Source organism: Pongo pygmaeus, chromosome 8, assembly GCF_028885625.2.
Source record: "Pongo pygmaeus isolate AG05252 chromosome 8, NHGRI_mPonPyg2-v2.0_pri, whole genome shotgun sequence".
Taxonomy (NCBI): Eukaryota; Metazoa; Chordata; class Mammalia; order Primates; family Hominidae; genus Pongo; species Pongo pygmaeus.
In genome coordinates, this window is record NC_072381.2 from 138,786,235 (window position 1) to 138,807,333 (window position 21,099).

Here is a 21,099-nt window from a genome sequence, read left to right on the forward strand (position 1 = left end):
CCCAGCTCTGTCCCCCACGCCGTCATCCACTTCCCAGCTCTGTCCCCCACGCCGTCATCCACTTCCCGGCTCTGTCCCCCACGCCCTCATCCACTTCCCGGCTCTGTCCCCCACGCCGTCATCCACTTCCCGGCTCTGTCCCCCACGCCCTCATCCACTTCCCGGCTCTGTCCCCCACGCCCTCATCCACTTCCCGGCTCTGTCCCCCACGCCGTCATCCACTTCCCGGCTCTGTCCCCCACGCCCTCATCCACTTCCCGGCTCTGTCCCCCACGCTGTCATCCACTTCCCGGCTCTGTCCCCCACGCTGTCATCTACTTTCCAGCTCTGTCCCCTACGCCGTCATCCACTTCCTGGCTTTGTCCCAGGTGGGTTCATGGCGGGCTGTGCCGTGCACTGCAGTGCCACTGTGGGCTGGACAGTCTGCGCTGGCGTCCTGTGCACCATCATCTCTGATCACCACCCATCAGATGCCCCTAGCACCCCCAACCCTGTTATTAAAAATCTTTCTAGGTTTTTGGTTTTTTTTTTTGAGACGGAGTCTCGCTCTGTCACCCAGGCTGGAGTGCAGTGGTGCGATCTTGGCTCACTGCAACCTCCACCTCCTGGGTTCAAGCGATTCTCCTGCCTCAGCCTCCTGAGTAGCTGGGATTACAGGCACATGCCACGATACCTGGCTAATTTTTTGTATTTTTAGTAGAGACGGGTTTCACCGTGTTAGCCAGGATGGTCTCAATCTCCTGACCTCGTGATCTGCCCGCCTCGGCCTCCCAAAGTGCTGGGTGTCAACAGGTTTGAGCCACCGCACCCGGCCTTTTTTTTTTTTTTTTTTTGAGATCCACCTCCAAGGTTCAAGCAATTCTCCTTCCTCAGCCTCCCTAGAAGCTGGGATGACAGGTGCACACCCATCGCCTCGCTAATTTTTGTATTTTTAGTAGAGACGGGGTTTCACCATGTTGGCCAGGCTGGTCTCAGACTCCTGACCTCAGGTGATCCTCCCGGCCTCCCAAAGTGCTGGGATTACAGCCACCACTCCTGCACGCCCCTCCTTTTCTTTTTGTTTTTTAAGACGGTCTTGCCCTGTCACCCAAGCTGGAGTGCAGTCAGGTGATCACGGTACACTGCAGGCTTAACCTCCTGAGCAAAAGGACATCCTCCCACCTCAGCCTCCCAAGTAGCTGGAACTACAGGCACCTGCTACTACACTCGGCTATTTTTAATTTTTTTGCAGAGATGGGGGTCTCACTATATTGCCCAGGTCAGTCTCAAACTCCTGGCCTCAGGAGATCTGCCCACCTCAGCCTCCCCAAGTGCTAGGAATACAGGTGTGAGCCACGTGTATGAGTGCCTGGCCAGGAACCACAGATTTCTTGAGAAGTGTCTGAAAAGCTGATTCTAGGGCCAGGGTCAGCAAAGGACCAGATGAGGCAGGAGCATCCTGTAGTGCCAGGGAGCTGGGAGGGGGTTTCAAAAGGACACAGGAAGAGAGGAAGAGGTGAGAAGACTTTCAATGGCCAAAGCGGGAACAATATGAGCAAAAATATAAATAAAAGCCGGGCACAGGGGCTTACTTCTGTAATCTCAGCACGTTGGGAGGCCCAGGCAGGAGGATCATTTGAGCTCAGGAGTTCAAGACGAGCCTGGGCAACATAGCAAGACCCTGTCCCTACAAAAAGTGAAAAAAAAAAAAAACTAGCTGAGTGTGGTGGTGCACACATGTAGTCCCAGCTACCAAGGAAGCTGAGGCTGGAGGATCACTTGGGCCCAAGAGTTCAAGGCTACAGTGAGCTGTGATCGGGCCACTGCACTCCAGCCTGAGTGACAGAAAGAGACCCCATTTGTAAAAAATAATAAAAACAAACGGAACTTTTAAAATAAATAAATAATAACAGCATCGGGTTATGACCTAAAGGATAAAATAAATATACACGAGCCCACACTGTAGAAATAAATGACTGAGTAGATAAATCAACAGGCAGAGAGACAAACCTCCTTACAGAAAAATCCCAGAAAATACAGACACCCCTCCAGGAGGTGGGGCCTAATTACTCTCCCCATGAGCTGGGGATGGGCTGAGGGGCCGGATTCCAGTGACCGGAGCAGGGATGTAAAGGCGATACCTGAAGACTGCAAGCGTGGCAGACAGTCCGCACCCCAGCACGGAGCGGACCTCACCGGTGCTGAGCCACAAGGCAGGAGGGGCGAGGCTCCACCCCTGCGCCTTCCTTCCAAAAACCCACCACCCCAATCCGATCACAGGAAGACACCAGGCAAACCCAAGTCGAGGAACATTCAACCAAACACCTGGCCCGTCCTCAACGGTGTCGAGGACGCGAGAAGCTGCCACGGCCCAGAAGAGACCCAGGAGACAGAAGGATTCGGCGCCGTGCGGCGAGGAGGAAAAGCATTTAATAGGAAGAGAATTTCCTCCTCCCAGGGATGCGGGCTGCAGACGCGCTGCAGATGGAAGTTCAGATTTAAAAAGTCACTTCTGCGAGCGCGTGAATTCCGACACCCATTCCCGCGGCTGGCGCGGCTTCTCCCACCCATCCCCTGGCCTGGCGACTCCCACTGGGACCCGGGTGGGTCCTCGGGACCCCTCGCGTACAGGTGCCAAGCCCGGGCGGGGGCGGGGGCGGGGGCGGGGACAGCACTGGGGGCCGGACAAGGGGGCGCCAGCGCCTTCCGGAGCGGGAGGGGCCCCGCACACACCTCGACGGGGGCGGGGGTAGGCTCGGCACGGCTAAAAACGAACGGAGCCGCCGGGGCTTGGGCATCGCGGCACCTCAGTTAAACGGCTTTAAGAACAGAACCGCTGAGGACCCCCCGTTTCCGACCGAAGCCAGGCTTTGCTCTGCGTCTTCCCGGCCGCAGCGCCAGGACGGACCCCTTAGGACCCGGCGGGCGGGCGGGGCGGGGCGCGCGGGGCGGGGCGGGGATGGTGGGAGGGTCGCGTAGACCCGGCTGGGACGGAGGGACGGCGGCGCGGGATGCTCAGAACGCGTGTGGGCGGCCCGGGCGGCGTCCGACCCTCTCCCCATCCTCACGCGCCGCGCCCCGGCCCCGGGATGCTGCTCCGGCCCCGCAGGCCGCCCCCGCTCGCGCCCCCCGCGCCGCCCTCGCCCGCCAGCCCCGACCCCGAGCCGCGGACGCCCGGAGACGCCCCGGGGACCCCGCCCCGGAGGCCCGCCTCGCCCAGCGCGCTGGGGGAACTCGGGTTGCCGGTGTCCCCAGGCTCGGCGCAGCGCACGCCCTGGAGCGCCCGGGAGACGGAGCTGCTGCTGGGGACGCTGCTGCAACCGGCCGTGTGGCGCGCGCTGCTCCTGGACCGCCGCCAGGCCTTGCCCACCTACCGCCGCGTGTCGGCCGCGCTGGCCCAGCAGCAGGTGCGCCGCACCCCAGCGCAGTGCCGCCGCCGCTACAAGTTCCTTAAAGACAAGTTTCGCGAGGCGCACGGCCAGCCGCCCGGGCCCTTCGACGAGCAGATCCGGAAGCTCATGGGGCTGCTGGGCGACAACGGGCGCAAACGGCCTCGCCGCCGCTCCCCGGGGTCCGGGCGCCCCCAGCGCGGCCGCCGCCTGGTCCCCAACGCGCACGCGCCGGCTCCCAGCGAACCAGGTAGGCGGGGGACTGGGGGGGCCAGGTGGAGCCGAGGGCTGCGGAGGGACCCGGGGCGGCCGAGGGCTGCGGGGGAGGGGCGGGGGCGCCCCCCGAATATCCGCCCGACCGCCTGCTCCGCGTTCCCAGACGCCACCCCGCTGCCCACCGCCCGCGACCCCGACGCGGACCCCACCTGGACGCTCCGCTTTAGCCCGTCCCCGCCGAAGTCTGCGGACGCCTCCCGCGCGCCCAGCTCCCCGCCAGCCCCCGCCCCGACCGCACTCGCCACCTGCATCCCCGAGGACCGCGCGCCCGTCCGCGGCCCCGGGTCCCCGCCGCCACCCCCGGCCCGCGAAGAGCCCGACTCGCCGCCCGGCCGCCCCGAGGCCTGCGCGCCCCCTCCGGCCGCGCCCCCGTCGCTGAACGCCGCCCTGCTGCAGACCCTGGGGCACCTGGGCGACATCGCGAACATCCTGGGCCCGCTGCGCGACCAGCTGCTGACCTTGAACCAGCACGTGGAGCAGCTGCGCGGCGCCTTCGACCAGACAGTGTCCCTGGCCGTGGGCTTCATTTTGGGCAGCGCGGCCGCCGAGCGAGGGGTCCTCAGGGACCCGTGCCAGTGAGTCCCGGCTGCGGCCAGTCTCCCCTCTCCAGGCCGAGGCCCCTCCGCCTTGACCTCTCCTGCTGCCTTCCCACTCCCGTTCTTGGGTAGGTTCAATAAAAGGATTGTTTTCCTAGACTCCGGGCTGTGTAGGAGTGCGGGTCTGGAAGCGGGGAGGGAGTGACGCCCTGCAGTGCTGGGGCTGCGAAGGTCAGGGCAGGGTTGCAACGCTCTCATCACAGAGAGGGGCTCCCACTCGCTCCTAAAGTGTAGACAGAGCTCCGTGGGGTGCACCCAAATGTAGGCCCAGGAGGCCAGGCTCGAGGGTGGTGGGCATGGTGCCTGCTGCCGGGTTCTGGTCACACACCCGGTTCTCAAAGCCACACCGGACTCTCCCTGCCCCTCCCAGGGAGCCCCACTGAGTAAAACGAAGGGGGTCCGGAGAGAAACTGAGGCTGATCCCACCTCTTCACTCAATGCAGGGGTAGGGGTTAGAGTGGTCGCCTCCACACTGCCCAGCAGAAAACCCCCTTTGACCCAGGAGTAGCATGGGGGGTTCCGAAGGTCCTCCCATGGCCTCGGGCAGTCTTGAACCACCCGGCTGAACTCTCCCAGGTCCTGGGAAAGAAAAGAGGAAGAGGAGCCACACAGCTCCAGGGAGGATGCTTGTTTTGTCTCCAGGGAGGTGGCTCTGGTCTGGGTGGGCCTAGGGAGGCGCTGAGCGGCTGGGGTGTGATCCTTGGACAGAGGCTGAGGGCAGGATCCTTGCAATTTTGAGAAAACCGAAGCAGACCTGCCCAGGAAGCATTTTCCAAGTAGCAATAGAGGGCCCCACCCTGGACCCCTGAGTCAGAAGGGGGGATTGGGTGGAGCCGGAGATACAAATGTAGCCTGGAGGAGTTCCGCTAGCATAACAATGCCTGCAAATTAGTGGGCCCATCCAGAAAGACAAGTGGTTTGCCCAGGGCCATGCAGCTAAATGGGGCTGGGGGGGTCCCCGCTGGCCCAGCACCCAGCAGTCCTGAGGGGTTCCCTGTGGGTGGTAGGGTTGCAGCCCCTCCTGCACATGCTTTTCTGGGGATCCGGAAGAGTAGTTCCCGCTAGTGCTAATGGCAGCTCCTGGGGAAATGAAGGGCTTGCCCAGGTCTGAGGGGGAGGCCTGTGAGACCACGCCTACAAAAACTAACTCCACGCTTCACCTCATTTAAGACACTGAGGCGCCCGACGCTGTGGCTCATGCCTGTAATCCTAACACTTTGAGAGGCTGAGGTGGGTGGATTGCCTGAGCTCAGGAGTTGGAGAACAGCCTGGGCAACATGGTGAAACCCCATCTCTACTACAAAAATTAGCCGAGTGTGGTGGCACGTGCCTGTAGCCCCAGCTACTCGGGAGGCTGAGGCAGGAGAATTGCTTGAACCCAGGAGGCGGAGGTTGCAGTGAGCCAAGATTGCGCCACTGCACTCCAGCCTGGGCAACAGAGACTGTCTCAAAAAACAAACAAACAAAAAAACACTGATGGCAGATGCAGTGGCTCACGCCTGTAATCCCAGCTACTCGGGAGGCTGAGGAAGGAGGAGGCAGAAGAATCGCTTGAACCTGGGAAGTGGAGGTTGCACTGCACTCCAGCCTGGGTGACAAGAGTGAGACTCCGTCTCAAAAAAAAAAAAAAAAAAAAAAAAGGCACTCTAGGCCAGGCTCGGTGGCTCATGCCTGTAATACCAACACTTTGGGAGGCCTGGGCGGAAGGCTCACTTTGAGCTCAGGCTCCAAACCAGCATGGGCAACATGGTGAGACCACATCTCTATTAAAAATCAAAAAAACAGTGGGGTGTGGTGCCATGCACTTGTAGTCTCAACTATTCAGGGAAACAGGTGGGAGGATCACTTTGGCACAAGAGGTCAATGCTGCAGTGAGCCCTGATTTTGTTCCTGCAGTCCAGCCTGGGTGAGAGTGAGACCCTGTCTCACATCAGCTCCACCCTGCTGTGTTTCCTGAGAATCTCCAAGCTGCTAAAAGCCTGTTGGATGAGCCAAGCTTGCAAACATTCCCCCTCACATACACAGCCCCCAAAGGTCAGCATCACAGGTTGGGGTCACAGTGGGGTCTGAAACAGAGCGTAGGTGCACCCTACGTGACCCTGTCGCTCCAAGAGCTTATGCCTGACAGCAAGCCCAGGTCCAGACAGCCACATCCCAGCAAACACACCAACACCCTAAGGGTGGGGACTGTGCCACTCTATCACTCGGGTTACTGGACACTCGGCCCTGGAGGAAGGACCCATCTCTGGGCTGGAGCAATTTAGGGGCACCAAGCACAATTAATCTGCCTTCCTGCTCAGGTAGTGGGGCAGGGGCCACGTGCTATGATCCTCCTGAGCCCGGTATCAGAATAATGAATCTGAATACATGGGCCCCGGACTTCTGATGCTTTCTAATCTGGTGCAAGGAGTATATTTTGGCTGTTTAAATCAATCTAGGGGCCAGATGCGGTGGCTCATGCCTGTAATACCAGCACTTTGGGCAGCTGAGGCAGGAGAATTACTTGAGCTCAGGAGTTTGAGACCAGCCTGGGCAACATGATAAAATCCCATCTCTACAAAATACACAAAAATTAACTGGACATGGTGGCACGCACCTGCAGTCCCAGCTTCACTGGAGGCTCAGGCAGGAGGATCACTTGGGCCCCGGAGGTCGAGGCTGCAATGAGCTATGATCACATGAGGTGCTCCGGCCTGAGCAACAGTGAAAGCCTGTCTCTAAAATAACTAAGGCACTCTGTAGGGATGGCAGGATTAGCCTCCTGTGTGCTGTTTAATGGGGCCAGTGTCTGAGCACAGTTGGTTTAGCATTTCCTTTTTTTTTTTTTTAGATGGAGTCTCGCTCTTATTGCCCAGGCTGGAGTGCAATGGTGCGATCTTGGCTCACCGCAACCTCCGCCTCCCGGGTTCAAGCGATTCTCCTGTCTCAGCCTCCCGAGTAGCTGGGATTGCAGGCATGTATCACCACGCCTGGCTAATTTTGTATTTTTAGTAGAGACAGGGTTTCACCATGCTGGTCAGGCTGGTCTCGAACTCCCAACCTCAGGTGACCCGACTGCCTTGGCCTCCCGAAGTGCTGGGATTACAGGCGTGAGCTACCGCACCTGGCCGGCTTAGCGTTTCTTTAGCGGCCGTGCACCAGACCAGCCCCACTTCCTAGTGGACAAGTGTCGGGGAGGGGGCGTGGGGGTGTTGGGGAGGGGGCGTGGGGGTGTCGGGGGGGCGTGGAGGTGCTGGGGAGGGGGTGTGGGGGTGTCAGGGAGTGAGGCACGTGGATGTGTAGTGGAGGGGGCGTGGGGGTGTCGGGGAGGGGGGTGTCGGGGAGGGGGACGTGGGGGTGTCGGGGAGGGGGGCGTCAGGGAGGGGGGCGCGTGGATGTGTAGTGGAGGGGGGGTGGGGGTGTCGGGGAGGGGGGCGTGGGAATGTCGGGGAGGGGGACGTGGGGGTGTCGGGGAGGGGGGCCTGGGGGTGTCAGGGAGGGGGGCCTGGGGGTGTCGAGGAAGGGGGCGTGGATGTGTAGGGAGGAAGGAGTGTGGGGGTGTCGGGGAGGGTCGCGTGGGGGAGTCCGGGAGGGGAGCGTGGGGGTGTCAGGGAAGGGGGGTGTGGGGGTGTAGGGGAGTGGAGCTCGTGGGGGTGTCGGTGAGGGGGGCATGGAGGTGTCGGGGAGGGGGGCGTGGAGATGTCGGGGAGCGGGGATCGTGGGGCTTCGGGGAAGGGGGCACGTGGGGTGCCAGGGAGGCCGAGGCCGTGGGGGTGGGTGTTGGGGAGGGGTTGGGGCCTCCCCCTCAGGTGGTCCCAGAGTGTTCGGAGAAGGCTCGGGCGAGTCGCGACGGGGCCGGCAGCACGCGCTGGGACCAGTGCCTGTCCTCAGGCTGTGGACTCGGGGGGAGCGCGTTTCGGGGACTAGTTGGGCTCCGGGCTGTGCGTGGGGACGGGGCTGCCGGCCTGGGAGTGACGCGGGACTTCCTGCCCAGCGCAACCCGGCCTGGCCCCGGAGGGTGGGGGACGGGGCGACGCCCGCGGGGACCACGCTCTGGGGCGTGCGGGGCGCAATTCTCGGGGCTGGGCTGCCCTAGGGGCTGGGAGGAAGGAGGCGAGGGGGGCGCCTAAGTCTCCTACCCATGGCAGCGCATCAGGGCGCCGTCCCAGAGCCGGGGGCGGACGGAGGCTTGGAGGCGGAAGCTTTGGGGACCCCCAGGCCTGGGCTAGAGCAACCTCTGCGGGCCCTAGAGGGAGGGTGAAGGGAGGGGCCCGGGCTGCAGGAGGCGGGGAGGCCTGAGCCACGGCGGTGGGGCCGCTGGGCAGGAGAGAGGGGCCACCCCGGCCGCAGCAAGGGGCTGGGGTGGGGGCCCAGGAGAGAGGGGCTGTGTGATCCTGCTGTGTGAAGGTGACGTTGTCTTCGGACTTGCGGGGGGTCGGAGGGGGCGGTTCAGGTGGAAGTGGTGGGTGGGGGAGCTGGGAAACTGGCAGGAGGGGCTCTATGTAGAGCTGGGGGTGGGGGGGCTGAACCACGTACAGAAGGGGGCTGAGACACCGGGGCCCGGGGCCCCGGAAATTAGAAATGGAGAAATGGAAAGCTGGGTGCTTGGCGTTTCGCAAATCCATGCTCGTGGTGTTCCTCTTTATGTAAGGGAGGCTTCTGGGCCTTTTCCCTGCCTGTCGAACGTTCTGTATGTTTTTGCGGGATGTGTGAGGGTGTGCTGTCTTGCTCCACTTTGAGGCACCGCCCCGCCGCAGCCCCCACCCTCACGGCCTCCGCCCCCACTGCGGGAGTGCTGGGGACCTGCCCCATGGCGCATCCTCGGGGCCAGCCCTGTGGCCACAGGCATCTGGGCCCTCGCTGCTCCCGGCCGGGACACTCTGCCGGTCCTGTGCAGTGGCTCAAAGCTCCTCTACCGGGGGTGACCCGGTCTCTCCGGAGATGAAATGGGGAGGGGGTCTAGGCCGGCTTCCTGGCCCCCCGCCCCTCCTGGCTTTACCCCCGAGGCCACGTCCAAAGCCCCCCAGCGCCAAGGGGGAAGCCGCCAGCCTCCCCCTTGAGGGCCCAGTGACCTAACTGGGCCGTCAGGGTCCCAGGAAGACCAGGGTCAGCGGCGGCACGGTCCGTTCCCCGACCCCTTACCTGTGACCCCAGGTCGGCCGCCGATCGGTTCCCGGCTGAGGTCCCGCCCCAGCGCCCGCCTCCCGGGCTCCTCCCTCTTTGCTCAGCCCCGGAGACTCGGCTGGCTGGGGTGGGCGTAACCGTGGGGCGAGGCCCGCCGGTCTTTCTGATTTCCGCGGGCGGGGTGGGCGCTGAGGCAGCCGCGGTCAGGACCTGGCCGGGAGTCGGGGCTGCTCCGTGGACCCCGCATGGCTTCGGGGGCCGGACCTGCGCCTCCGCCTAACTCCGGCCGCCGGAGACGCCGTGCGCAGGCGACCCGGGGACGCCCAGGACGCGGAGACGCAGACAGCTCGGGACTCAGGTTCGTGGGAGCGGCGGCCGCGCGTCGCTATGACCGTCCCGGGGGCCCGTGCTCAGGGCGTCCCCGTGAGGTTTGGGCTCCACAGTCACCGGCGGCTCTGCCCCCGCCCTGGCCACAGTGGGGACAGTCTGGCTTGGCGGGGACGCGCCAGTCCCGCAAACGACGCGGAGTTCCCACCCCGCCGTGCGAGGCAGTGTGGCTGCGGCCCTTCCAGCTCGGGATGGAGTCAGGGAGCCACCCGCGCCCGAATGCAGAGGCTCCTGCGATGGCCCCGGGAGTGAGTCCCCCAGAGGAGCCGGATTAGGGCTGGAGGCGGCCGAGTCCCCCGAGAGGCCCCTCCCGACATTCCCGCCTCCGCGCGCCGCTCCCCGGGCCCTCCGCGTCTCTTTCCGGGAGAGCCTCCCTCGGTTCCTGCGCGGCCGCACAGCCTGGACGGAGCGCACGCGGGCACCGGCCTGACTCTCCCAGCCTGAAGCCCTGCTCGCCCTCGGGTGTCCTGGCTGGGCACAGGCGCCAGCGTCCCCCTGGAGAGGAGAGGTCGCCCGGCACCTCTCAGGACAGGCCCAAGTGGGAGTGGGACCCTCCTACCTTCCTGCGGCCTCGGCCCGCGGGGTGGGGGGTGGGAGAGATGAAAGGCGGTGACCCGTCCCGAACCATCACCTCTCCATTAACCAGGGCCCGCAGCCCCGCCCCGCCCCCAGACATCGAGGAGCCGGGGAGGTGTGAACGGCCTCCTCTGTGCCTCTGAATCGAAGGCAATTAGGCCCCGCTTATCTCGGCATTAGCCGTGTATGCAAACCGGGCTCCCGCCCCCTCCTCTTGGGCTTATAAACGCCGCCGCCTGGCGAGGCCCGAGGTAGATCCTGCGCCTGGCCAGCCCCGCCTGGCCTTCCCTCCGGCGCACCTGGCCGCCATGCGCCTCTCCTCCTCCCCTCCTCGTGGCGGGCAGCAGCCCTCCAGCTTTGGCTCCGTGGACTGGCTCTCCCAGAGCAGCTGCTCAGGGACAACCCACACCCCCAGGCCTGCCGACGTCTCCCCGGGGATCCTCCCTGGCCCGGGCCAGACATCCGGCGCCCGGCAGCGCCCTCAGGCCGTCAGCATCAGGGAGGCCGCCAGGTCCTCAAATCTGCCTGCGCCGGAGAGGGCGGTGGCCGGTAGGTCCGGGTGGGGGGGTCCATTCCTTCCCAGGTGGAGATGGGAGTGGGGGAGAGGCCAGGAGCCCGGCGGCTGCACTCCCCGCGGTGCCCTGCGGACTAGGTCAGGGCCGGGGGCGTTTCCATGAGGGCCGGCGAAGGCCTTGCCTGCGCCCTCACTGGAGCGCAGCTTCCCTCGGAACCAAAGCCTTGACGGGGATTTTCTCTCCTTGAGCCCCCGATGGGCTCCTCTGCCTCCTTTGTCAACCCGTTCCTCAGCTGTGTCCCCGTCCCCCGCCCCGGCCTGGTGCCGAGGGACCGTCCAAGGGGTCCCTGTCCGCACCTCCCTGCCCTGATTCTGGGCGCTCACTGAAACACAGCGCGGGCGTGGGCACCTGTGCCCTTGGTGTTCCAGCCCCGCAACCATCGGGACCCAGGGGTCTCGATGATTTGCCGAGCCCCTCCCCCCCCGCCCCCCAGCAAAGCCGGTGCCTGCTCAGCATCTAGGCTCAAGCCCATTCCAGGCCACCTGGAGCACAGCTGTCTTTAAAGAGCCTGCCGGTTCGCTGCAGGGGTGGCGGTGACCCCATGCCTGCAGAAGCTCTGAAGTTCCCCCTGTGGCCGCCCAGATGCTCTGCTGTCTGCTGAGAACAAAGGTTCTCTGCGTTTGTGTTTTAGTCTTTGTGACATCATCACCACTTTTAGGTTTAAGGTAGTACTTGGTCAAAAGTGGGGTTGACATCATCTACAAGTTTTCATTTTTAAAAATTTGACTGATGATGGAATAACTTTGTACTTAAGGAAAATGAAAATTTAAATGTATTCTCCCCAGCTAGCTATCCTGCCCCACCACAAAAAAGCCAGCCATCCCTGTCCCGCAACCCCCTTCTTGATGCCAGTCCTACAGCCCTCCCTGCCAGAAGGCATTTGCTTTTTGGGTCTACCATGTGCTTTCAGGCTAACGTTAAGACATTTTGTAAAATATGCTTCCTTCCGCAGAAACTCCAGTGAGCATTTTGGTCAGACTTGCATTTAATCCTTCCTGGGACCCAGACCCAGCTCCACAGACCACCTCGTGGGGCTGTTTAGTGCCAGCCCCCATTCCTTAACTTAGAAATTAGGAAACAGGCTTGACCACAATGGGCCTGGGGATTAACTGAGCTGGCCTCCGCTGGCTGAGGAGACGGAGCCCGGGACAGGGACGGGTCCCCCTGGGTGGGTCGCCAGGCCTTAGCATATAATGGACTGTACCTTACCTGCCTGGAAGGCTGCGGGAAGGGCATCCTGGGAACCGGCTTCTGGAAGGGAAGTGTGGGATGGGGCGGAACTGAGTGAACTGAGTGAACTGAGTGGAAGGCAGGCCCAAGCTGCTGTTAACATTCCCTCCTCCCTTGAGCCCCCTCTCTGAGCCCCCTTTCCGCACGTGACCTGGGAGGCGGCGGGGTGGGGGGCTGCTGGTCACTGTCAGGTGAGAAGATCTGCCCTGCCCAGCCCCCAGCATGGCTGTCTTCACCTGTTACCCGTGGGCGTGAGCTTGCCCCATGGGGTGGCATGTTGAGCCAAATGCCCTTACCCTCCATGTTAGGGTTGAGTAAGGAGCCAAATACCTTGCGGGCCCCCCGTGTCCGCACAGCCTTCACCACGGAGCAGGTCCGCACCTTGGAGGGCGTCTTCCAGCACCACCAGTACCTGAGCCCTCTGGAGCGGAAGAGGCTGGCCAGGGAGATGCAGCTCTCAGAGGTCCAGGTGAGGTGGGCTGGGCAGGCTGGGGTGGGCAAGGGTGGGCCGGTGGCCTAGTCTCACCCCTGCTCTGATCTTGCTTTTCCTGCAGATAAAAACCTGGTTTCAGAATCGCCGGATGAAACACAAACGGCAAATGCAGGACCCCCAGCTGCACAGCCCCTTCTCGGGGTCTCTCCACGCGCCCCCAGCTTTCCACTCACCGTCTTCTGGCCTTACCAATGGCCTGCAGCTGCTGTGCCCTTGGGCACCCCTGTCCGGGCCCCAGGCTCTGATGCTGCCCCCTGGCTCCTTCTGGGGTCTCTGCCAAGTGGCACAAGAGGCCCTGGCCTCTGCGGAGGCTTCCTGCTGCTGGCAGCCTCTAGCATCCCACCCCCCTACCCCAGGAAGTGGCCGGCCTACGCTGGGACCAGCCCTGTCCACGGGGCCCCGGGGCCTGTGTGCTCTGCCCCAGACAGGGGATGCATTTTGAGGAGGCGCCTCAGACTCCCACACTCGCGGTCTTGCTGATCGCACCTGGCTCCTACCTGGAGGACTCAGCTGTTCTGTTTACATCGTGGTGACACCTCTCACCCTAACCCACACAAAGGTTCTGGAGATTTCTGGAGAATATATATAAAAAAAACTAAATATATATATATACTTTTTTTTTTTTTTTATTGAGACGGAGTGTTGCTTTGTCGCCCAGGCTGGAGTGCAGTGGAGCAGTCTCGGCTCACAGCAACCTCCGCCTCCTGGTTCAAGCGATTCTCCAGCCTCAGCCTCCCGAGTAGCTGGGATTACAGACACCCGCCACCACGCCCGGCTAATTTTTTCTATTTTTAGTAGAAATGGGGTTTCACCATGTTAGCCAGGCTGGTCTCGAACTCCTGACCTTGTGATCCGCCCCCCTCAGCCTCCCAAAGTGCTGGGATTACAGGCGTGAGCCACCGCACCCGGCCCTGAGAATATATTTATTAAAGCTACCTCTTCACTGAAAGTTACCAAAAGAGTCGGTTTAGGAAGGAAACGAAGGGTCAGTGAACAGAGTCAAATGCAGAAGGGGGCTTGTCATGGGTAGGGCTTTCAGAGTACGATAAAAGGATCCTTTGTTTTTTAAAAAGGGTTGGAAAAACTGGTTTTCCAGTTGGAAACAGTAAAGGTTGTAAGCTTTGTGTGTAAAAAAGAAAACACGGAATGCAGGTGTCGTGTTTATAGCCTTATGGTTCAAGTCCCTCTTAACAAGAACTCCAAAGCTGGAAAGCAGGAGGGAACAAAGGTGAAAATGAGGGCGGGGATGCTGGGGCCCTGCAGTGCGCTGTAGGCTGTGTGTGAGCCAGGACTGTACCCACAGCTTGCTGAGGGCTGCTCTTCTCGGGCCAGGGAAAGCGGGGCAGCCGGGACCTGCGGCTGTGCCTGGACTGAAGCTGTTCCGCAGGTCCCCACCCTCCAACACGTGCTCACCTGTCCCCCTCCTCGCAGCAGCCTCGGGACGAAACAGAATGACTCAAGGACAGCACTTCCCACAGAAGGTCTGGAAGTGCCCAGAATGGGAGGCACGGAAGCCCCTCCCGAGGAGGACTCCCACGTTGATGGACCGTGCTTGGTGCAGACGCCTGACTGTATGCATGGAACCTGAGACAAGTGCACATCCGTCCATGTCGCCCCAGAGTGCCCAGGAGGCAGGCAGCACGGGGCGCCCAGGCAGACGGGTTCAGCCTGCAGAACCAGAGGCAACCTGTGAAACCCACCCGGCACCCCAACAGGAACAGAAGCGTGGTCCTGCGGCTGCGTTCACAGCGAGTTTCACTTTCCCCTTGCTTGTTTCTTCCTTGTTGGAAGTGTTTACAACTGGCATGTGCTTTTAAAATACAGCTTCAGGTAAGAGGGGAACAGCTGCCGTGCATTGTCCTGGCAAGTGATGATGTGACGGAAGCCTGGGCGAGGCCCTCAGAGGGCAGCTGCTGGACAGGGGCTACTGGGTTTGGCCAGGACAGCACTGATTTGTGGATGTGGACGGGGTCACGTTGTCCGTGATAAAAGTACAAGTGTCCGTCACCGCCCTTGGGGATTGGTTTCTGGTCCCCTGTGTGGCCCTGGGCCACAAACCACACCATCTTGGTCCTGAACTCCCCCAGTGAGTAAGGGCCCTGGCCCAGTGGTGTCTCGAGGTCCTGCCAGCACACTGGGCCCTACGAGGCAGGCAGCCCCTTGGGGCTGAGCTGGGCCTGTTCGGAGGCACACCTGTGCCTTCGTAGGGCCCTGGCTCCATCCTGCAGATGAGGAGCTCTGGAAAAGGGCAAAGTCCCGGAGGCTGAGGAGTGGGGCGGGCTCCAAGTGTCCAGCAGGGACCTAGACCCTGAGTTCTGGGGGATCCACAAGGCCCTCAGGCCCAGGGAAGGCTCTGCCACCCGTGACTTCCAAACTTCTCTCCCTGTCCCCCATCCGGGGCTGCAGAGTGAGTTGGCCCAGGCCCCATGGGCTGCTGGTATCTGGGTGGACCTTGAAGACCAAGATGCCCCCAAGCCCTACTCCACCCACCTGCTGCGTCACAGCTGGCCAGGATGCAGTGACCACTCCGCTGGCCTCAGCCTGCTTCCGCTCTCCCCTGGGGTCCTTCCTCACATCCCCGCAGCCATTTCCGCTCTCCCCTGGGGGCCTTCCTCACATCCCCGCAGCCATTTCCGCTCTCCCCTGGGGGCCTTCCTCACATCCCCGCAGCCCGTTTCTGCTCTCCCCTGGGGGCCTTCCTCACATCCCTGCAGCCCGTTTCCCGCTCTCACCTGGGGTCCTTTCTCACATCCCTGCAGCCATTTCCGCTCTCCCCTGGGGGCCTTCCTCACATCCCTGCAGCCGTTTCCGCTCTCCCCTGGGGGCCTTCCTCACATCCCCGCAGCCCGTTTCCACTCTCCCCTGGGGGCCTTCCTCACATCCCTGCAGCCCGTTTCCCGCTCTCACCTGGGGGCCTTCCTCACATCCCTGCAGCCCGTTTCCCGCTCTCACCTGGGGTCCTCTGGCTGACTGCTGGACGTCAGGCCCAGAGTTTGGCAAGTCCTCTGCTCCTGGATGCCCCCAGCTGCCCCCACAAGCACAGTGCTCCAGGTGCTCTCGGCCCCACCCCACTCAGCATCCCCATGTGGACATCTTACAAGCACTGGGGGTCCTGACCTGACTGGGGGTGCAGGGCGGCGGGGCAGAGACACCCACACATCCCGGGCAGAGGAAGGTGGTCAGAAGCTGCATCTGTGAGGAGGTCTCAGCGGAGCTGGGCACGAGGGGTGCAGCCTGGACGCACCAGAGGGCAGGGGTCATGGCGTAGGACAGGGCCCTCAGGGTCCAGCTCTCAGAGACAGAAAGTCTTGGGGTCCAGTCAAGATGCATCAGAAAACAACCGTCTCTAGACGCCCCTCCAGAACTCCTGAGCTCCACAATGATTCCTGCCGAAGCTGAGTCACTTGTGGGTGTGTCACGTGTGCTGCACGTGGCGTGTGAGTGGGTGTGTCACGTGTGATGTGTGTGGTGTGAGTGCGTACATGTCATGAAAGTGAGAATTCCGTGTTGTGCTCTGGATGTGGGGTGTATATGTGTTGTGTGTGCGTGTGTAGTGTATGCACGTGTGGTGTTACTGTATCGTGTGTATGTTGTACATGTGTAATGTGTATGCTGTGCATGTGTAATGTGTGCTATGTCGTGTGTAGCGTGTGCATGTCCTGTGTGCATGTGGTGAATGTGTGTACTGTGTGTGTTGTATGCACGTGTGTCGTGTCTGTGTAGTGAAGTGTGCTGTGCATGTGTGTAGTGAACGTGTGTACTGTGTGTGAGTGGGTAGTGAACACATGTGCTGTGCGTGTGTCGTGTGTAGTGAACTTGTGTACTGTGCGTATGTCGTGTGTCTCCCCCAAGCCCTGGACACCCTTTGTCACCTCTGCCTTGTCCTCTCTGTAACCCAAGTGGCTGTCAGGACAGGGAGGCTGTGGGGCCAGGTGTGGACACCGGCGGGGGGCTCTGGCTGCTGATGGGCCCAGGGCCTGCTGGATGCCACCAGGCTTCCTGCTCACCCTCCTTTCCCTCTGAGCTGCTCACCCACATGGGGCCGAGGGCTATGCCGGCTCCTTCCCCGCGGGATCGGGTGAGAGGTGCAGTCGCTATGAAATAGTCCTGCCAAGAATCTCTGGGAACCTGCACATCTAACTTCCAGTGGACAGGAACCCTCGGGGACTCCCAGGGCCCTCAGCTGGGCTTCTGCAGAAGCTTCTGTGAGAGAGGGCAGGGTGCCCTTGATGCAGAGGCGGAGGAGACACAGCCACAGGTGCACACATGAGCCGTGACAAAGAAGTGTGGGAAAGCACAGCCCTGCACAGCTGGTGGGGACGATTCCGAGGGGCTCGGGACGGTGCTGGGGAGTGGTCCGTGTCCTCAGGTGTGGAGAACACGCTGTCTCCGGAGGCAGTGCTCAGGGCCTCAGATCTGAAACTGACATTCAAAGGGTTCAAAACATAGCATGACATAAATATGGCAGAATAGCCACTCCCCTCTCCTTGAGGAGTCCACGGGGCTCGTGCACTTCTCTCTTCGATTCTGCACCTGAGACTATCCAGGAACCTGCAGGGAAGAGGCTGCTTGGACTTGGCCCCTAGCTGGCCCCAGCGTCTCTTCCGAGGCCCAGCACTTGCTCCCATTCCGAGCCCAGACTTGTCGGCTTCCAGGCCGTGAGGAAGTGGCAGAGTGCTCAGGGCCTCCTAGGCCACGCCAGGACCTCTGGAGCAAAGTGGGCTCACTGAACAAAAGCAGGCCTCGGCCCCCTTTAGGGGTGTTTGGTAGGGCCCTGCACGGCCCCCAGTCAAAGAAAAATCACCTGGGCTGGGCATGGTGGCTCACGCCTGTAATCCCAGCACTTTCGGAGGCCAAGTCAGGTAGATCACGAGGTAAGCAGTTCGAGACCAGCCTGGCCAAGATGGTGAAAACCATCTCTACTAAAAATACAGAAATTAGCTGGGCACGGTGGCAGGCACCTGTAGTCCCAGCTACTCAGGAGGCTGAAGCAGGAGAATCACTTGAACCCAGGAGGCGGAGGGTGCAGGGGGCCAAGATCGCGCCAGTGCACTCCAGCCTGTGCAACAGAGCAAGACACCATCTCAAAAAAAAAAAAAAAAAAAAAAGGGTAAGTACCAGAAAAGCTGGCCCTTCTCCCATTGCCTCTGCAGCCTGGCTGGGAGGCTCTGCCACCCCCACCTCAGAAAGGTTCCGTTCGTGCCCTGGAGTGGCGGTCAGCTTTTCAGGGGACTCCTGGGGCTCCTGAGTACTCCCCAAGGCAGAGTCTCAGCCATGCGGGGTACTTGCACAGAGTGAGGCAGAGGGACGGAGCCAGGCGGGGTACGAGTGCAGAGTGAGGCAGAGCCTTTGGCTCCCTGGATCCAGCTGTGCCTGCATCCACCATTCTGCCGACACCGTCTGTGAGTAACAGCTGCTGCATGTCCACACAGCACAGTGAGGTGATACCTGCTTTATCTGTGCAGATTTAAAACCCTATGTTCAGGTGTCCTGTGGAGAGTGACTCAAAGGCCCGGAAGAGACTCCCCAGCAGGGCGGACCTCCACCGTTCCCTAGGGGGCAGGGGGAGCAGCCCAGCTCGTTGGGTGGGAGGCGTGGCTGCCCTTCCACGTGTGGCCTGCAGCCCTCCCAGCTGGAAGCACCTTACCCCTCTGCCTGCTGCCTGATCTTTCCCCTCCGACACCCAGGCTGCAGGCTATGAGGGAGGTGGGAGGTGACTATCAGATGAGATTAGTGCTAGGCTTGGAGAGGATGCGCAACCTGGGGAGGCAGCCCCTGATAACGGGCCTGGGGGCTTCTCAGCCAGCTCATTGCTCCATTTGCTAGGCTCAGTGGTGATAAAGGCTGCCACCTTCAAAGACCTGGGCGTGGCCCTGCCGGCTGACGAGGACTCTGGCTGAAGGGTGGGGCCTCCCCAACTCCCGTTCAGGCCTTCTTTTAAGACAGCAGCCGACTGTCATTCCTTAAACCAGGCTGATGAGGGACCCCCCTGTTCATTTTCCTTCAGCGGGAAGTCAAACCGACAGTCCCACCCTGGCCATTGCGGAGGCCTGGAAGCCACGGGGCCCCCGCCCTCACAAGCCATCCGTCTGGGCTCTCCCAACACTGCTGGCCGGTCCCAGGCTCTGGACTTGTTCCAGCGACCCTGGTCATCAGAAGGGTGGCCCCAGACCGGTGCCCAGGCCAGGCCCCCAACCAAGGCTCCAGGAGCCGTTTCATCCCCGTTATGTTTATGCATTTTTAACTAAGTTTCCCCAAGTCCACACTTAACTAATGTGACGTCCAACCACCACGAACGAGAGGAGACCAGCATGACAGAGCTGCTTTGTCAAAATTTGTATTTATTGTCAAAACTTGACCACATCTCACACATTTGAATGAAATTAGCTCTACTGAAATTTCTAACCAGAAAATCAACTCATACCCATGATTACAAAAGTAATAAAGATGTTAAGAAGCAACAGCCGGCCGGGCGCAGTGGCTCACGCCTGTAATCCCAGCACTTTGGGAGGCCGAGGGAGGTGGATCATGAGGTCAGGAATTCAAGACCAGCCTGACTAACAAGGTGAAACCCTATCTCTACTAAAAATACAAAAATTAGCCAGGTGTGGTGGCGGGCGCCTGTCATCTCAGCTACTTGGGAGGCTGAGACAGGAAAGTCGCTTAAACCCGGGAGATGGAGGTTGTAGTCAGCCGAGATCATGCCACTGCACTCCAGCCTGGGTGACAGAGCGAGACTCCATCTCAAAAAAAAAAAAAAGCAGCAGCAGAAGCGCACAGACCCAGCGTGCACGCGTCTCCGCCACGCCTCACTCCTGTCTTCGCCTGGATCCACCACCACCCACTTGTGTAAAAAGTGGGCCCCACACGGTGCAGCTTCGTGGTCTGCAAAGAAAATGTCCAAAGAATGAGTTGTGGATCCTCCCAGCCAGAGCCCAGATCCCAGGCACCCGGCCCCACCTCTCCCAACCACCAGGCAGCCCCAGAGCCTAGGCCTGTCCCTCCCGCCACTTCCTGTAAGGCGTCCACCCCCATCTCCGGTCAGACTGGTCACAGAGCACCGCCCAGCTCCAGCCCTCCTCTCTGCATCCTGGGTCCCAGCTCAGGGGCTACAGAGATCAACCCAGGGCAGAGGCCTGGACCACGTCCTCCCCAGACACTTCCAGAACCCACACAAAAGCACACATCCCCGTTTTCCTTGTTCTAGAATATTTGGCCCCTTTCTGCCCCAAGGACGTGGGGGCCAAAGCCCCGGGGCTCCCGGGCGGAGGAGAGAGGAAGCAGGCGGAGTCCCAAGTCAAGAGGCAGGTGCTGCTGGAGCAGGTACAGGTGCGCTGGTGCAGGTGCTGCTGGGGAGGACCCGACCGCCCCGTTTTCCCATGCCCTATACCTCTTTAGGCCAGATCCTCAAAGAAGTATATGCATAGGAAAAAGGAACGGCGGGCGGCTCTGTGGAGGGCCGGCTCTTCAGCACCGGGAGGTGGCTGTCCTGGGGGAGGGTCCCGTGCCGGGCAGCAGGGAGACGTCGGGACTGAGGCCTGGTGGGTGCGGAGATCCTGTGGGAGTGAGGAGAGCAGAGCCGAGCCAGGGCCGAGTTCCCAGAGGCAGGCCTTGGGCCTCGTCTTACCTGTGGTCCAGCCTCCCGGGCCGCTGGCACTGGGTAGCCCGTGAGCCTCGTGAGCCTGGGAGGAGCGGTGGAGAACTCTCTGAGCCGGGAGTTGTGCTGCCGCCGAGCGAGCTCCACATTTATGCGCAGGGGAGACCTTGGCTGCCGCTGTCACATGCAGCCAGAGGGCTGCTCTGTGCCAAGGACCCCGTCCCACCCCCGCACCTGCCAGATTGGGGCACAAAGACCTGCTGTGAAAAGAGTGCTGAGCCAGGGCCCGGCGGGCGGGCGGGCGGCGAGGGCTGTGGGCCGGGGGCTGCTGGCCCGGGAGCTGGGACGGGGCCAGCCTGTCCCCCCGCCTCCTCCAGCCCTTATCTCCCCACGAGCTTCTGCTTGCGTCAGGGGCCCCAAAGCACACGTGAGCAAGAATCGCTTGTCCAGGGAAGGGGCCGACTCCCCTTCCTGGGCCTGCCCAGCTCAGCGATAAGCAGTACCTTGGGCTGCACCCACAGCCTCCTGGCTCACAGGGGCTCTCAGAACCCCCCAGCCAGCGTGTCTAACACTGTCCCAGCCACTGGGAACCAGACCCCACCCCCAGGGCAGGTGGCCCTGCTTGGCCTGGGGTGGCCTTCACAGCTGGGGCTCCCTGAGGATTCGCAGCATCAGGCGGACACTGGTCCAGTGAGGCCCAGAGCCTCCCCCGGGCCACAGAGCCCGCGAGCACGTGGAGAGGGGCCGGGCTCTGCAGCCTTGGCGGCAAGAGTGCAGGGTCAGAGGGAGAGAGCCCCTCAGGGACAGTTGGCCAGACCCACAGCTGCCCACACAGAGTGAGACCACACAGGCAGGCAGACACCCTCTCCTAGGGCGAGGGAGCCCCTGGCCAAGGGGC

The 21,099-nt window shown here is 61.7% G+C and overlaps 2 protein-coding genes and 1 long non-coding RNA gene across 4 annotated transcripts; 2 read left to right on the forward strand and 1 right to left on the reverse strand.

The window, feature by feature from the left end:
• Positions 1–2,960: 2,960 nt before the first annotated feature.
• On the forward strand, positions 2,961–4,339 carry UTF1 (undifferentiated embryonic cell transcription factor 1). Its single transcript, XM_054504016.2, has 2 exons — positions 2,961–3,618; positions 3,748–4,339. The coding sequence occupies exons 1-2, from the start codon at positions 2,991–2,993 to the stop codon at positions 4,221–4,223; spliced, it is 1,104 nt and encodes a 367-aa protein (XP_054359991.2). The 5' UTR covers positions 2,961–2,990; the 3' UTR covers positions 4,224–4,339.
• A 5,344-nt stretch (positions 4,340–9,683) lies between these two features.
• Positions 9,684–14,520, forward strand: VENTX (VENT homeobox). 2 transcript variants are annotated; one of them, XM_054504017.2, is made up of 3 exons: positions 9,684–10,855; positions 12,420–12,580; positions 12,666–14,520. In XM_054504017.2, the coding sequence occupies exons 1-3, from the start codon at positions 10,615–10,617 to the stop codon at positions 13,044–13,046; spliced, it is 783 nt and encodes a 260-aa protein (XP_054359992.1). In that variant the 5' UTR covers positions 9,684–10,614; the 3' UTR covers positions 13,047–14,520. The 2 variants fall into 2 exon arrangements, with proteins under 2 accessions (XP_054359992.1, XP_063526489.1); XM_063670419.1 differs by having other exon boundaries at positions 9,709–10,855; positions 12,420–12,574.
• A 4,405-nt stretch (positions 14,521–18,925) lies between these two features.
• Positions 18,926–20,362, reverse strand: LOC129006018 (uncharacterized). Its single transcript, XR_008491890.1, has 3 exons — positions 20,232–20,362; positions 19,995–20,142; positions 18,926–19,489 (listed from the first exon to the last, which is right to left on the reverse strand). It is a non-coding gene; the product is annotated as an uncharacterized LOC129006018 (long non-coding RNA).
• Between the last annotated feature and the right edge of the window lie 737 nt (positions 20,363–21,099).

What these genes read in the sequence shown, in the direction of transcription:
- UTF1 (XM_054504016.2), top strand. Translation starts at nt 2,991, where the DNA reads ATGCTCAGAACGCGTGTGGGCGGCCCGGGCGGCGTCCGACCCTCTCCC. An exon ending in GCCGGCTCCCAGCGAACCAG is followed by an intron (nt 3,619 to 3,747) that starts GTAGGCGGGGGA and finishes CCGCGTTCCCAG; the next exon opens with ACGCCACCCCGCTGCCCACC.
- VENTX (XM_054504017.2), top strand. Translation starts at nt 10,615, where the DNA reads ATGCGCCTCTCCTCCTCCCCTCCTCGTGGCGGGCAGCAGCCCTCCAGC. An exon ending in GCCGGAGAGGGCGGTGGCCG is followed by an intron (nt 10,856 to 12,419) that starts GTAGGTCCGGGT and finishes CCTCCATGTTAG; the next exon opens with GGTTGAGTAAGGAGCCAAAT. An exon ending in TGCAGCTCTCAGAGGTCCAG is followed by an intron (nt 12,581 to 12,665) that starts GTGAGGTGGGCT and finishes CTTTTCCTGCAG; the next exon opens with ATAAAAACCTGGTTTCAGAA.